Source organism: Remersonia thermophila, chromosome 4 (genome assembly GCF_042764415.1).
Source record: "Remersonia thermophila strain ATCC 22073 chromosome 4, whole genome shotgun sequence".
Classification (NCBI taxonomy): Eukaryota; Fungi; Ascomycota; class Sordariomycetes; order Sordariales; family Chaetomiaceae; genus Remersonia; species Remersonia thermophila.
Window position 1 is genome coordinate 2,814,295 of NC_092220.1, and position 14,225 is coordinate 2,828,519.

At 61.1% G+C, this 14,225-nt stretch overlaps 7 protein-coding genes across 7 annotated transcripts; 3 read left to right on the forward strand and 4 right to left on the reverse strand.

The window, feature by feature from the left end:
* Positions 1–76: 76 nt before the first annotated feature.
* Positions 77–2,342, forward strand: VTJ83DRAFT_4946 (uncharacterized protein; the record flags this gene model as incomplete). The annotated part of the gene is made up of 5 exons (XM_071011491.1): positions 77–734; positions 804–872; positions 940–1,125; positions 1,191–1,571; positions 1,642–2,342. The coding sequence occupies 5 exons, from the start codon at positions 77–79 to the stop codon at positions 2,340–2,342; spliced, it is 1,995 nt and encodes a 664-aa protein (XP_070866396.1).
* A 317-nt stretch (positions 2,343–2,659) lies between these two features.
* VTJ83DRAFT_4947 (uncharacterized protein) lies at positions 2,660–3,573 on the reverse strand (the record flags this gene model as incomplete). The annotated part of the gene is made up of 5 exons (XM_071011492.1): positions 2,660–2,746; positions 2,817–2,878; positions 3,029–3,208; positions 3,281–3,384; positions 3,458–3,573. 5 exons carry the CDS (start codon positions 3,571–3,573, stop codon positions 2,660–2,662), a joined length of 549 nt encoding a protein of 182 aa, XP_070866397.1.
* A 699-nt stretch (positions 3,574–4,272) lies between these two features.
* VTJ83DRAFT_4948 (uncharacterized protein) lies at positions 4,273–5,275 on the forward strand (the record flags this gene model as incomplete). Its single annotated transcript, XM_071011493.1, has 3 exons — positions 4,273–4,276; positions 4,349–4,461; positions 4,538–5,275. 3 exons carry the CDS (start codon positions 4,273–4,275, stop codon positions 5,273–5,275), a joined length of 855 nt encoding a protein of 284 aa, XP_070866398.1.
* Positions 5,276–5,936: 661 nt separating this feature from the next.
* On the reverse strand, positions 5,937–7,658 carry VTJ83DRAFT_4949 (uncharacterized protein; the record flags this gene model as incomplete). Its single annotated transcript, XM_071011494.1, has 5 exons — positions 5,937–6,215; positions 6,329–6,581; positions 6,663–7,274; positions 7,304–7,381; positions 7,498–7,658. 5 exons carry the CDS (start codon positions 7,656–7,658, stop codon positions 5,937–5,939), a joined length of 1,383 nt encoding a protein of 460 aa, XP_070866399.1.
* Positions 7,659–7,928: 270 nt separating this feature from the next.
* On the forward strand, positions 7,929–8,278 carry VTJ83DRAFT_4950 (uncharacterized protein; the record flags this gene model as incomplete). The annotated part of the gene is made up of 2 exons (XM_071011496.1): positions 7,929–8,023; positions 8,068–8,278. The coding sequence occupies 2 exons, from the start codon at positions 7,929–7,931 to the stop codon at positions 8,276–8,278; spliced, it is 306 nt and encodes a 101-aa protein (XP_070866400.1).
* Positions 8,279–9,976: 1,698 nt separating this feature from the next.
* On the reverse strand, positions 9,977–10,923 carry VTJ83DRAFT_4951 (uncharacterized protein; the record flags this gene model as incomplete). The annotated part of the gene is made up of 3 exons (XM_071011497.1): positions 9,977–10,209; positions 10,290–10,628; positions 10,716–10,923. 3 exons carry the CDS (start codon positions 10,921–10,923, stop codon positions 9,977–9,979), a joined length of 780 nt encoding a protein of 259 aa, XP_070866401.1.
* A 900-nt stretch (positions 10,924–11,823) lies between these two features.
* Positions 11,824–14,096, reverse strand: VTJ83DRAFT_4952 (uncharacterized protein; the record flags this gene model as incomplete). Its single annotated transcript, XM_071011498.1, has 4 exons — positions 11,824–11,911; positions 11,992–12,320; positions 12,411–12,908; positions 12,987–14,096. 4 exons carry the CDS (start codon positions 14,094–14,096, stop codon positions 11,824–11,826), a joined length of 2,025 nt encoding a protein of 674 aa, XP_070866402.1.
* Positions 14,097–14,225: the final 129 nt, after the last annotated feature.

Sequence of the window (14,225 nt, forward strand, 5' to 3'; positions counted from 1 at the left end):
ACCTCGGCGCTGAGCACTCCAAGTGACGGGAACACCCAACATCTTCGTAACCGCGCGCTCGGTGCGCGACATCACCATGGGTCGCATGTTTTTGACGGCCGAGGAGCGCGCCAAACGGGATGACGACCTTCGAGCCCCCCAAAAAAGGACCGGATTGCTTCCTGTATGCGGGTCCCGATGGGCACCCGCGCCCCCGGGGCTTCGCAGCCGGGTGCTCTTGAAACGCCTTGCCGCTGTTATCACCGTGGCATCCCTCGTCTACCTCTTCGTCCACAATCTCCCCACCAACGTCCCCGCTCGCCCCAGCCGCCGTCCTGTCTACCTTACCCCGGCCGAGCAGGCCCGTCTGGGGCAGAGACCTGGCGCGCCAGGGCCAATGCCGAACTTGGAGGCGCCTGGCCAGAAACCCGACCGTCGCCCGCCCAGCACCGCAGAGGGGCATGATGGCGCTCCGGCGTCGGCAGCATACAGTGGGTTGGTCAAGTTTGAGAGGCTGGCCGAAACCCTCCAAGATCTTCCTGGCGGCGTAGGGCCCTCGGCTTCCAACAGCCCGAACGTCCTCTTCGCCGCTGCGAACCTGCGCAGCGCGGCGCACTTGCTGCCTCTGGCGTGCCGTATGGGGGAAGAAGGGCTGAACAATGTGCATTTCGCGCTGCTGGGAGGAACCGGGATTTCCATCAACGACTTGAAGGCTGTGAATGGGATTGATGAGAGCTGCAACGCTACGTTTCACGGTACGTGGTGTTCCAGGTCTTCGTCGATGCGGACGTTTCATTGACTGGCCGGTTTGCTTTCTTCAACAGATGGGCGGCCGGATATGGCGACGAAGTCCGCCACCAAGCGGCTCCGGCAGAGCGTGCTACGCGCGATATGTAAGTTGTTGTTATGTCGACTGATAGGGGGGGGCGGCTGGCCGCTGGGTATTGACGCGAACACCAGATCACATCAACGAAAGCATGCACCCAAAAGCCTTGATTGTGGACGCATCCGAGTCCGAGGAGGACTACTTCCTCGCCGCCGTCAGGCAGCAGGCCACCGTCTCGGGCATGACCCTGATCGAGCTGCCGGAGAACGCACATTTACATCTCGGCTGGATCGCCACGCTGGACGGCTCGTCGCTGGCAGGTAGGCCGTCCCCGTTCACATGGATCGCAAGCGGCACGCCAGGGGCTGACAGACACGGCACGCAGCCTGGGGAAAGGTCAACATTGAGATCCTCATCGCTGCCTCTCCCGCCCTTCCGGGGAGTCTTGTCCATCTTCTCAAGTCGTTATCCGCGGCCGACTTCTCGGCGGGTCCGATTCCCCATCTAACCATCGAGCTGCCGCCCCATATCGACCGTCCAACCGCGGACTTCCTGAAGGCTTTCCAATGGCCTCCCGGTCGACGCAACGCCACCTCTTCGTCTCCGTCTCGGCTCACGCTGCGCCATCGCATCCAGCGCGCCAACGCGGCCGAGGAGGAGAACTCGGTACGGTTCTTCGAGTCCTTTTGGCCGCAGGCCAACTCCGAATACTCGCACTTGTTGGTCCTATCGCCCCAGGTCGAGGTGTCTACGGGGTTCTTCCGCTGTATGTCCATTTGAACACCCTTCCGGCTTTCGTTGGCTCGGTGATGCTGACACGCCACTCTCCCCAAAAGTCCTCAAGCACGCCGTTCTACACTACCTGTATTCCAGCAACGCGACCACGCAACAATGGGACAACCGGCTGTTGGGCATCGGCCTCGACTACCTTACAGCCATCATCGACCCTGGCATCGACTCTCCCCACTTCCCCCCCAACCAACACGGCCCAGTTCTTTGTCAAGCGCCTAGCGGCTACGCGTTCCTCTTTACCGGGCCCAAATGGGCCGAGCTCCACGCGCTTGTCTCCGAATCAATCGCGTATCGCGAACGCACCAAAAAGACCCTCTCCCGGTTCTTCACCGATAGGCTCGTCCCGAAGTCGCACCCCGCCTGGGTCGAGCACGCGCTGCGTCTGGTCCGCGCCCGCGGCTATGTCGCGCTCTACCCCAGCCCCCATACGTATCTATTCGTCAATCACGAGCCGGATGGCTCTCCGGGGGAGCATGCTGGCGCAGGTGATGCCAGGCACGGCTCTGAGCGTGCCACCGCGCAAAGGAGCTGGTTGTTCGACAGCTCAGCCCTCCAGCCTTTGGATGAGCTGCCGCTGCGATCATGGGACGGGGGGGTGAGAACGAGGGAGGAAATCGACCAGGAGGCGACAGCGTATACGGAGGAGTTTCGGCGTGCCGTGGGCGGGTGTGAGAGGTTAGGGGCCGAAGAGACGAAGCCGAGGGCGTCGGCGAGGGATTTGTTTTGCTTGGCCGAGGAGGACTAGATGTGCATGTGGCACGCAAGCTATTACGTTAGGTGGGTGTTGGGTTGGTTAATTCCAGGTCAGAAAGGAGCAAAGAATACAAGGACGCGCGCTGATCCTCTTGTCGAAATCGTCGCCTCCATGGAAAGGCTTTGTTTACGGTTAGGGTATCTCTCTCTCTTGCCACCCGGGCCCGGCCATGCCTCTCCGTTTTCTGTATTAAGCATTGCAGACACGGAAGCCAAACAAAAGTGATGGATGCAGTGAGATTTGTTTTCTTGGATATACCATTGCAACCCACGCAACCCAGCATAGGCGTCCACATGCGTTCTCAAGTCTCATTCATCGGCTCCTTCGTTCAGCTTGTTGATGACCAGCAACGTCACACACGAACCAACAATGCACAAGGCGATGGCTGCCATAACCTACACGCCGTTAGACACCAACTCGCTGCGGCAGCAGAGAATACATGGACCAAAGGCGGTTGGGACTTACGACTTGCGTCTTCCATCCGCTCTGCACGATCGCTGCGCGGCGGCTGAACTTGTTGACCGTTTCTGTCGTGGAAGCCCAGTCAGCTGCAAATGCCGCGAGCCCAAGGGCCGTTTCCGAACCCCTCAACAGAGCCACGGAAACACGGACATAACATTAATTCAGAAAAAAAAAGGGGGCAGGGGGGGGGGGGGGGGGGGAGGGCGGCAACGGACTTGTGTAATTGGCAATTCCCACGCCGAGGCAGCTCACAGAGAGCACCCAGAAGATAGCCCCCAAAGGTATGGCCATGCGCAACTCGATATCGCTGGCCGTCTTGCGCAGGTGGAACGAGAGCACAATGGCCACCGACACAATGGCCATGTAAATGGAGAGGCGAAGGTACGAGAGGAAGGCTGGATGGAGCCGGAGGGTTAGCCCGGAAGAGGTCCGTGGAGAGAGAAGAGGCGCATAGAATCGTAGCCTACTTCGCTCATTGGCGCAGATGTCGCGACAGTCGCTCTGCTCGTTGTCAAAGAGGAGCGGGCCGAGGAGCGGCGGGAACCAAAAGACGTTGTCAACGTCGCCGCGTCTGGGGCCATGTGTGAGACGAGCGTCCAAGGACTTCAACCGCCGATGGCCTTCTCCGGTTCTATCGAGCTTACTGTCTCAGTTCCGACACCATGACCGGCCTGGTCAGCGAGGAGAGCGGTGCGCAGCAGCCGCAACCCAACGTTGGCATCTCCTCTTCGTCCGCCACAGGGCCGAGCGTGGTGGCCATTTCCGACGTCTAGTATGTATCGCGTGGATGTTTACTCTTTTTTGTTTTCTTACGTTGATGCGTCGGCGGAGGCGCAGGATTTAGGTGGTTCGGATGATCCGTGGGTTCATATTGCAAGCGGTGGAGTTACGGTGGATTTCTCTAACATCAGACAGCTGGGAATCACTTCCATCACCTTTGCCCGGATCCCTTTACAGCGTGAGAAACGTCCACTCTTGACCTCAGTGAGATCCCCCTCCCAAGCCTCAATGACGCCTTCAGCAGAATGCTCTTCTTGGCTTGACGTAAAGGGTCCGCTGCGCAGAGATTGACCAATCACGCCGCGCGCCACGGATGGTGTCAGTCGCCAAGAATTGTGGAGAAGAGACCGGGCCGGCCCACGTCGGGTCGGGTTTCTCTTTATCGCCGCTTATCAAAAGTCCCCATCCAAAGCCCGGGTCGCTCACCGCCCAGACCCCGCGCCCGGGCCTTCTTTCTGCCCAGCGCCGTCGCACAGGTTACACAGTTGCGGCCTGAGGTGGCACTGGGCGGGGCACGCGTTAAGTGGTTTGCCCGAGGCGCGTCTCAGCGCGTCTCCCGACCCTTCATCCCCAAGTTCGGTTCCTCCCCATCCACATCAACACCACAACCCCTCGTGAACAACGTACGGACCGATTGCTGCCCGTACCGCCCACGCACCAACACATAACAATACACATCATGTGTAAGCGTCGCCGATGGAATTTTCCTTGCAAAACCAAAATCGGCCGGGGAAACAGCTGACCGAAATCTCCAGCATCATACGGTGGCTACCAACGGACGGGCTACGGTGCCCAAGGCGGCGAGGATGGCGGCGGCTTCATGAGCGGATCGCAGCAACCTCAAAACAGCCAGAGCAACGAGAAGGGGGTGCGTGTGCTTTTCGTCTTGCTCTCGCTCGTCTCTGTTGGTTCCCTACTGACATGGCCCGTCCCTCCCCCTCCAGAGCTTCAGGGATGAATCGCTCCGGCCCGTCACCATCAAGCAAATCATCGACTGCAAGGAGGCGTACCCGGGCGCCGACCTGGCCATCGACGGCCATCTGAGCAAGCAGGTGACCATTGTCGGCCAGGTGCGCTCCGTCACCGCCCAGTCCATCGCCGTGATCTACCGCATCGACGACGGCACCGGCATCATCGAGGCCAGGAAGTACTTCACCAACGGCCAAAGCGCCGAGGACGTCCCGACCTACGCCCCGAACACGTACGTGCGCATCTTTGGCCGTCTCCAGACCTACAACAACAAGCGCCACCTCGGCGTCGTCGCCATGCGCGCCATCGACGATTTCAACGAGGTCAGCTACCACCTGCTCGAGGCCACCTACGTCCACCTGTTCCTGGTCAAGGGCGGCTCCCTCACGGGAGCGGGCGCGGGGGCGCAGCACGACGGCAACGCCGCCATGGATGCCGGCGGAGGGGACGGCATGTTTGTGGACAACGGCTACGGCGCCGCCGGCGATCCCCAGGCCGCCGCCAACGCGAGGCTGGGGTCGGTCTCCCGCAACGCCCGCGCCGTCTACAAGTACCTGGCCACCCTGCACGGCGAGTCGGCGCACCTTTCCGTGGTCAAGAGGAACACGGGCCTGTCGGAAAACGACATCTTGGCCGGCGCGGGGGAGCTGCTCGAGAACGGCATGATCTACACCACGGAGGACGACGAGACGTGGGCGGTGCTGGACATGTAAGGATCCGGGGTGGGTTGGAGCGGCGGTCATGGGGCCGTCTGAGAGGAGGAGCAAGAGGAGCAAGAGGAGGAGGAGGAGGAGGGCCGGGGGGCTGGCAAAACGGGATAGATAGGGCGGGGAGGGAATACGGCACGAGGCAAGACCACTTTGTGTGCATTATCTGGGGATACCAGGCGCAGGACCTTGGGCATGTGGCATGCTTTTGCTAGTTGGGTGTTCATGGGAAATGATGGTACAGGTTCATTGGGTTGCCGAAAGCTGTGCAATTGCATCCAAAAAAACAACGTGTATCGCACAGTTTCAGCCGGGTCGATGATTGACAATCTAGCTATCTTGACACTCGGGCGCCCCTCAAGGCGGCGCTCCGGGTGGCAAGCTGCCGAGAAAAACGAAGCCAGCATGTTGGATGCCGCCTCTGGGTTAACAGCGCGGTGGTCCGGTTGACGGACAGAAGAAGGCCAGCAACGCAAACTGACGGAACAAGAGAAACGACAGAAGAGAGAGAAGATGGGATGCCAAGGAGGCAGGGACTGCGGAGAGAAGGGCAAGAGAAAGAAGGATGAAAAAGCGCAGGAAAGGGGAAAGAGAACTGACAAGAAGTCGCCCCGTCGTCAAGCTCGGGTTCTCTCCTTCCGACACGCTTATTATCATTCCATCATTCTCAGAGGCCCAGCAGCCTCTTGACCCCAACACGCCTCTTCTTCTCCTTGATGACGCTGTGGCCCAGGCTTGAAGCCTGGCTCGTACCCGAGTACGTCGACGTGCGCGCCTGGTCCGGAACGGCTCCGCCAGGCTCGCGGACCATGATCGACAGCCGAACTGGAGCGGCCCCGCGCTGCAGGTAAACGTCACGCTGGACCCGGAAGCCAAACTTTTCATAGTAGGCATTGTTGGCGGGCGAGCTGGACTCGAGGTACATGGGGCGGTTTTCGGCGTCGGCCTAGAGTTCCAAAGAGGCGATGGAAAGGTTAGCAAGCAGGGGGGTGGAGAGCAAAAAAGGAGAAAAAAGGCCAATGAAATTCACAAAACCAAAGATGGGAGAAAAAAACGTACCCTTGCCATCGCATCCCTCAGCAGCCTCGCCGCAAACCCTCGGCCTTGCGACCCGGGCTTGGTGCCCAGGTACACGAGATACCAGGCGTCGGCGTCGCGCGGCCCCAGCACCGCCGCTTTGGTGTCGTGCAGCAGAGGCAGGATCTCGTCGTAGTACCGCCGTTTGCCCTCGCCCGACAGCTCAAAGCGAAGCCGCCAGAGGCCGCTGCGGAGATGCGTCCACAACCCGTCGAGGTTTTTGCCGGGGGGGATCCTGATAAAAGGAGAGGGGGATCTCTGGTCAGCCGAGAGTAACAATGGAGGAAATAAAAAAGAAAGGAAGAGGAAAGCATACCAGACCGCAACGCTGTCAAACTCGGGTCCCACCGCCGTCACCAACCCGCCCATGCAATGCGCGGCGACGGTGTACGCTAGGATATCCACGTGCAGCCGCCACCGACGTGCCTCTTCCTTGGGCGTCAGGCCGCCGCCGCCGCCGCCGCCACTCACACCACCACCGCCGCCGCCAGCCTGGCCATGATCAATGTCAACCAGATACCGCGCATAATCATCCGCCGCAAAAGCATGGGCCAGCGTCATGGCCGCCTCCCGCGCCTCGCGGATGGAGACGTTGCGGACGGCGGAGGGATCGGCCCAGCGCGTCGGCAAGAGGGAGGGCTTGGCGAGCGACTCGTCGCTGCTGGTGCTGCTTCTGGCGACGGTAGTGTCTGGGGTAGTGGTACTGGCAGTGGTACTGGTGGTTGCGGTGGTGGTTGTGCCATCCCCTTTCGTCTCCGACCGGACGCCCGGAGCCGGGCCGGGGCTCAAGCCGGGGATGGGACCCGCCGGGGCAGCGACGGGAGTGCTAGCGGCAGTGCTGGGGCGAGAGCTGACGCTGGCCGCGTCGCTTCCGGTCCGAGCGCCCTCGCTGCTGCTCCGGGCACTCGAGCCGGTGCTCATGCCGGTGCTGGCTCGATTCAAGGGTGATTCCATGACGGGCAAGGGGTGGTGGTGGTGGGGACGGCGGTGGTTGTGCAGAGGTTCTTAGTCCGTTTCGCCGCCGTGGGCTCGAGTCTGAAGCGCGTGCTGGTAAGCCTTGTGTTTGTGAAAGAGGGAGGGTGAAAGGAGGGAGCGATATCACCAGAGAGGCTGCTTGACTGCATCCCGGGCGAGCTCGGACGGCGACGCACTTGTTGTTGGTCACGCTACTCTCTTGATTATTACTCGGTTGTTTTAATATATTCTGGATGCTGTCGCCCGTGTGAACCCGTGAGAGCTGAGTCCGCGAGATGGGCATGAAGCGGGACGGATGGCGCAAGCAGTGGAGAGCGGTCCGAATGTCAGCCGACATCAATGTGGTGTTTTCCTCGAGTCTCGTCGTGGGAGCTTGGTCGAGTGGTCTTGAGTTCGGTTCCGGGGGGGAGAGGGTGGGCTAGGGAGGCAAGGAGTTACGGCAGGCTGTGGCCGGCCGATGATGATGATGATGATGATGATGATCCTGCTGGCGGTTTCCTTGGCCGATTTGTGCGTGCGGTCGAGATCGGAGGGGGATGGATGGATCGGTGATGGCGTCCGCCGTGGTGACGTGGTACGGGGACTTTTTACTTTGGGTTTCTCACGGATGAACACCACAACAACAAGACTACAACACACACGCACACGCAAAGGCACGCCGGGAGAGGGATGCTGCTTGTGTTGCGAGCTGCGGTGGGGAGGGTTGGAGAAGTAGGTAGGGAGATGTGCAGGTGAAACAAGGTGAGACGCTGTTGCTTGGGACAAGCGACAGGCAGGCGAGGCAAAAGGCCCGTTGAAGGAAAAGAAGTCCTACCCCCTGGAAGGGGGAATGAGCAAGGCCTGAAAGGAACGTGCCGGATTGCTCGGTTGGTCAGCCAAACGATGTCTGTCTCTGAGCACGAGAGAGTAGGTAGGAGAGATGGAGGAGACAGGCACGGATGGACAGAGGGGGGATAAGTACTGAACCCGACCAGGGAGCACGGAGGGGGGTGCGTTAGGGTGTGTAGTTCCAAGAAGATCTACTGTGTAGGTGCCTACGCACAGCCCGTGTCACAAGCCATGGAAGCGTGTTGGAAAGACCCAACCAAGCAAGCATCGGGACGGAGCCTCTGACCGGGCATGTCTCGTCCGAGCGGGAGACAGACGCTACCACGGTTTACTGTTCTGTTCGCAGAGCAGCCGCCACATGACAACACGGCTGGCTTGCTCGCTCCAACCAGTGTATAGCAGCACCAGGTCTCAAATGGCAGCACGATAACGCTCCGTGAGGCTCCTGGCGCCGGCCTCAGCAGGTAACGATAACGCCGAACAGGCAAAGCCCAGGTCGGTGACCCCAGACAGCTGTCCAGCCTGAGCAGGGATACGGTGTTGGCTCCGGCCAGCGTCGGCGACGGGGTGGATCCATTGGCTAATAGCGGCCCGGGTGCCGGCAGGGGTTGTGGGAATGACAAGCGGCAGCCGTCGGTCGGCCGATTCCGTGGTGGGGGTCGTGGAGTAGCTAGTGTAAGCCGAACGCCGCCGGGGTGAGTGAGGCTGTACTGTGTATGTACTGCGTAACAGCGAGGCCAGGGGAAATAAGGATCTGGATACGGAACCCGGAGGGGCTGGTAGCAAAATACAAAAACACACCCTGCTGCCACCAAGACCTAGGTAGGACGCAGGATAGGGAATGAGAAGTACTAGCCGCGATCCGGGTTGAATCCTGAGATGGCAGTCGCCGGCCGTGCGGCGACGGTTTGGAGGACGACGTCGAGATGCGTCGTGGTTGACGCACGTCGGCGGTGTAGGACTGACCGGTCCTTGCTTGGCCAACCCCAACCCCAACCCAACCCCCCCGGCTTCCCCAGTGTTATTAATGCTTTTTCCGCACGCAGACGGAATCTGGTCGAACGCTTCCAATCTCGACTTGGCGAATGTACTGCGTAGGGTGAGCAGAGAGAGGCCCAGTCAGAAAGGGCCCTCGGCACATGGGAACATGCAAGAAGATCAGGCGTCGCCACGCATGACTGCCTCATGTCTCCGAGTCGGCTACAGCTGGATGAAGCGTAAACGGACGGTTCCCCGCAGCAGTCCACATGCTGGACAGATCGGGGAGGGGAGAGGAGGTGTTGCCAAATAAATAGTTCTCCGGAAAGCTCTCTGTTCCAGGTTTGAGCCTCTCTGTCTCGCGATCTCGGTCTGTGTCTCCCTCCCACGGTCGGTCCTAGTCCTGAGCCTAGATCAACGTCCTCTCGAGCACAGCAATCTCGTGCCGGCGTGCTGCAACGGAACCGCAGAGGAGGACACCAGACCCGCTGTGCGGTGTCAACCGACGTCGTTCCAACCAGAACCGCGCTCTTCCAAAACATACATCCCGCCACTCGGATGCAATAGGCTCAAAGGGGAAGAAGCAACGCAGTTCTGCGTGCGCAGCGTCTTATTTGTCGACGCGGGAGTGCGCGGATATCTCGGGCATAACGGAGTCTAAAGAACCAAGCAGAAAGAAGACGGACGGGTAGGGATGAGCGTGACCACCACATGCAAGCGTGCGCTCATTCCGGTGCCAATAAGCCGCCAAGGATCCATCCTCTTCATCAACTCTCCTCCCCCCCCCCCCCCCCCATTCCCCAGTTCCCATTTCCAATCACTCTCTCGCTCCTTTTTCCTTTGCCCTTCTCACATGCGCCGGATCTCTTGCTCGTCCAGGTACTTCTCGAGGCCCGAGTCGAGGTGCTTCCACCAGTCGAACAGCATCGAGTTGCAGATGAGCTTGAACCAGGGGGTGAACTTGAGCGAAGGGTCGCTGAACATCGCCTTGAGGCGCTCGGCCGACACGTACTGCGTGTCGCGCACCTCGTTCGGGTTGGGGTTGAGGTCGACGTTGGCCTTGATGAAGAGGATGTAGTCGACTGGAGCGACAAGCCTCCGTCAGCAAGCAGGCTCAGGAAGCCCAGGGAACGTCAACGGCCTGCGGCTGCTGGGCACTTACTCTCATGCTCCCCCCACTTCCCATCGCTCGGCGCCTTGTAGTGGATGCGGGTCAGAAAGCGGAAGTCCTCAAAGGGGACCTGCTCGGGCTTGATGCCGAGCTCGTGCTCCAGCTTGCGGCGGGCGGCGTTCTTGACGCCGCGGACGGCATCCTCGAGGGTCGAGCCCGTCTCGGTCGACACGTTGAGCGGGTGCGAGCAGCACGTGTTGGTCCACATGTCCGGGAACGTGATCTTCTCGGTGGCGCGCTGCTGGAGGAGCAGCTCGTTCTTGTCGTTGAAGAGGAAGACGGAAAAGGCGCGGTGCAGGAGGCCCTTGTCGATGTTGGTCATGAGGTGGCCTGGTGGCAGGGTCAAAGGGGCATCAGCATGCTACGGTTCCTCTCCCAAAGAGCCTTTCGCTCTCTGTGCTTGGCTTGGCCACCTACACAGCTTCTTGCTCGCGGTGCCGATGGGCACGTCGTTCTCGTCCAGGACGATGCACACCTCGTCCATCAGGCGGATCTGCTCCTCATCGTGACCCGCGAGCGGCTCGCTGCTCGTGTCGATGTCCGGGAAGAGGCTGAGAATATTGTCGGCGGTGATGGGCGCCGACGAGACGGTCTGCGTGGTGGTGGTGGTGGTGGTGGCCGCCATGGTGTCGCGGGGGAGGGGTTCTCGTCAACAAAAACCAACGAGTACAAGCTCGCGGGATGGCTCTGGGGGAAGCAGGTGGGTGCGACGAGGCGGGATCGATGACTTCAAGGGCAGACGAACAAAGCGGCATCGAGCAGCCGTTTTGAACAGTTTAAATACCTAAAGGTAGTGACTGTGTTCGGCTCAAGGCCCCCCTACTCCTCTTCTGCAGATCCCCGGGCTATCGCTGGGTCCGGCTGGTCTCTCATTCATCTCCAGGGCCCACCGCGCAACAAGCTTGGGCGCGGAGAGCAGTGAAGGGGAGCCGATGGCTTTGCCCCACCACAATCCCCTCGGCCCCTCCCCCCCCCCTCCCAATCCAGCCCGTCGGCGCTGTGCGCGGCTCTCAACACTGGAAAGCATTGGATGGCGAGGTAATGCAGGGTTGGGGGTCCGGGTTTGACGGCAACCGCTGACTAAGCGGTTACACCACACCAACCCGCGCATACGCCGTACCGTACGATACGCTGGAAGCACAGCATCGCCTTGACTCGGTGTGCCCATCAGCTTTAAGCTCCCAACTCAGAAGCCGCACCGGACGACTACACAGTCATTCGTGAAGCAGCAAATCGGGCCGCTGTCATGCTGCCGGGAGGCAGATTCATGGCATCCCTTCGCATGCACAATGCATGTGGATTCGGCCAACAAAATCACCGATTCCCCGTCTATCGGAATGCGTACGCAGACAGGACTCGCTCCCGTCGGCGGCCACTTTTCGTTTCGTTCACTCTTTGGGGCCCTAGGTACCGTAGGTACCTAAGGTATACGAAGCTCTCGTGGCGATAGCAGCTATCTAGCTACCTACCTGGCCTACGGCGCCGCATTCAAGCGTCTTCCTTTTGTACCCCCATACCGCTCCCATCACCCCCGAGCATTCCGTTCCTCGGCCTCCTTCACTACCTCATTCCAATCCACACGCCACATGAACCAATACTCGGCCAGCGAGACTCTGCGGGGGACAGTCGGTCAGCGGCGGCGTTCTAGCTGATGCGGAAGGGTACCTCGGCGGTCAGGGGAGAAGACACTCACATCAATAGCCCAAACGTCACACCCATCCACAGCCCCGGAAGCTTCCAGTCGAGCCCGAAACCCAGGCCAAACGATATGGGCAAGGCCACGAGATAGTAGCACACAAGGTTGGCGTAACCGCCAAACTCCTGCCGTCCCAGGCCGCGGAGCAGGCCGTGAGACACGGCCGCCATGCCGTCGAAGATTTGCATCACGGCGCACACTGGCAGCGTTCTCGCCACCAGCTCGATCACCTCTTGGTCCGTCGTGAAGAGCCGCGGGATGTGGTACCGGAGGGCCGTCAGGAGCGTCATGTTGAACAGCCCGATGAGCACTCCGCCGACGATGGTCTGTTTCCGAAGTTAGCGTCCAGGATCCTAGGGCTTCTTGCGCTTTTCTTTTTTTTTAAAAAAAAAAGAAAAAAAAAAAGAAAAACTCACCACCCGGGCCGATATCTTGGCCGCATCCACCAGCTTGGCCCCGATCAGGTTCGCAACACGCGTCGAGCCGGCAATCGACACCGGGAACGGCAGCTGGAACGTGGTGCCCGTCGTTGTCACGAGGATGCTCTGCGCCGCAAGGATGGCCACGCCCATGCGGCCCGACGCGAGCGTCAGGATCTCGAAGGCGAACCACTCGGCCACCACCATGATCATGCCCGGCAGCGCCAGCCGCACCATGGGCCCCCAGTTGCGCAGCGCCGCCCACCGGAACCCGCCCCATGCCTGCGACCCGTCGACCCGCCACACGTAGAGCGCCAGGAGCACCGGCAGCATGTTCTGCGTCAGGGCCACCGCCATGGGGGCGCCCACGAAGCCGAAGCCCAGCTTCCAGACGAAAAGCCAGTTGAGGAGCATGTTGGTCGGTGCCGCGATGAGGAGCACGTAGGTCGTGGCGTGGAAGATGCCCTGAGCCTGGACAAAGCGTTTTCCTCCTTCCTGGGGTGTTGTCAGCGATCCAGCCCCTTTTTCCAAGAAAAAGAACCCGCCCCCGCCCCCCCCAAGAATCAAACTTACAAAGGCAGCATTCGCCGGCGTCCCCAACAGCACAATCTTCAGGTACATGCCCGCAAAAGCAGCGCTCTTCTCGTGAATCCCCAGCCTCGTCAAGATGGTCTCGGCATTCAACCACACCGCCGCCACCGGTATCAACGCCAACAACAAAAAGTACGTCATCCGCTGCAGCTGCAGCCCCACCAGGTGCTTATGTCCGGACCCGTACGCCTGGGCGCACAGCGTGTCCAAGGACGTTGCGAGGCCCTGGATCGGCGCGTAGCACGTGATGGTCGCCGTCATGGTCGCCAGCGACACGCCGCCCAGCTCCACCGTGCCCAGCCGCCCGACCGCCAGGATCGACGTGACGTTGAGCGAGTACTGCAGCAGGAAGGTGACGATCAGCGAGCGCGAGTACACGGCGATGGTCTTGGCCTCGCGCTGCCAGGTCGTGCGGATCTGGCCGGCGGCCACGGCGGCTTCCCACTGTTGGTTGAGGCTGGCTTCGTGGTGCGGCGGCGGCGACCGGGAGCCGTCCGGCCCGCCGAGCAGCGCCGTCGTCTCGTCGGGCGGCGGCGCGCTGGCCGAGGCCCCCGCCTCCTCGTCGCCACCTCGTAGGGGTGGAGGATGCGTGGTGCGGACCTTGGTGCTGAACAGCCACCGATACGCCCTCCTCGCCAGCCCCGGCGGCTCGGCCCCGCGCGGGTGCTTGGGCGGGAGGAGGTGGTTGTCGCGCAGCAGGGAGCGCTCCGCATCGCGGCTGCGGGCGCGCTCGGCAGGCGTGGGCGTGATGGTCGTCGGGGGCTGCAGCAAGGCGGCGGTCGGCCGGGCGGCGCCGTAGGCGATGCCGCTCGGGCGTCGGTAGAGGGTCGGACCTGGGACGGGGTCGGCCTCGTCCGAGCCGGAGCCCGAGTCGTCGACGGCTGCGTGGCGGTTGTCGCCGCGCGGCTTTCTCCCCCGCTCGACCGAGGGGTGGTCTTCGTGACATTCGGCTAGGTCCCGCGCGAGGGCCTGCTCGGCCAGCGGGGAGGTGCCGGCGCCCGTGAGAGAGGATGCGAGGAACCCCCCGGCGGCGCCATGATGGCGCGAGTTCTTGGTAGGAATTGGTTCGGAAGGGGGCGACGAGTGCGTCATCTTGAAGCGAAGAAGGGGTTTACGAGAGCTGTTGCATAGTGAAGAGACCCCAAAAAAAGAAGCGGTCAACTTGGAAGGGGCCGAGGAGAGAAAACCGCCCAGGTCCCGGGTAAGGTATCTTAAGTGTAA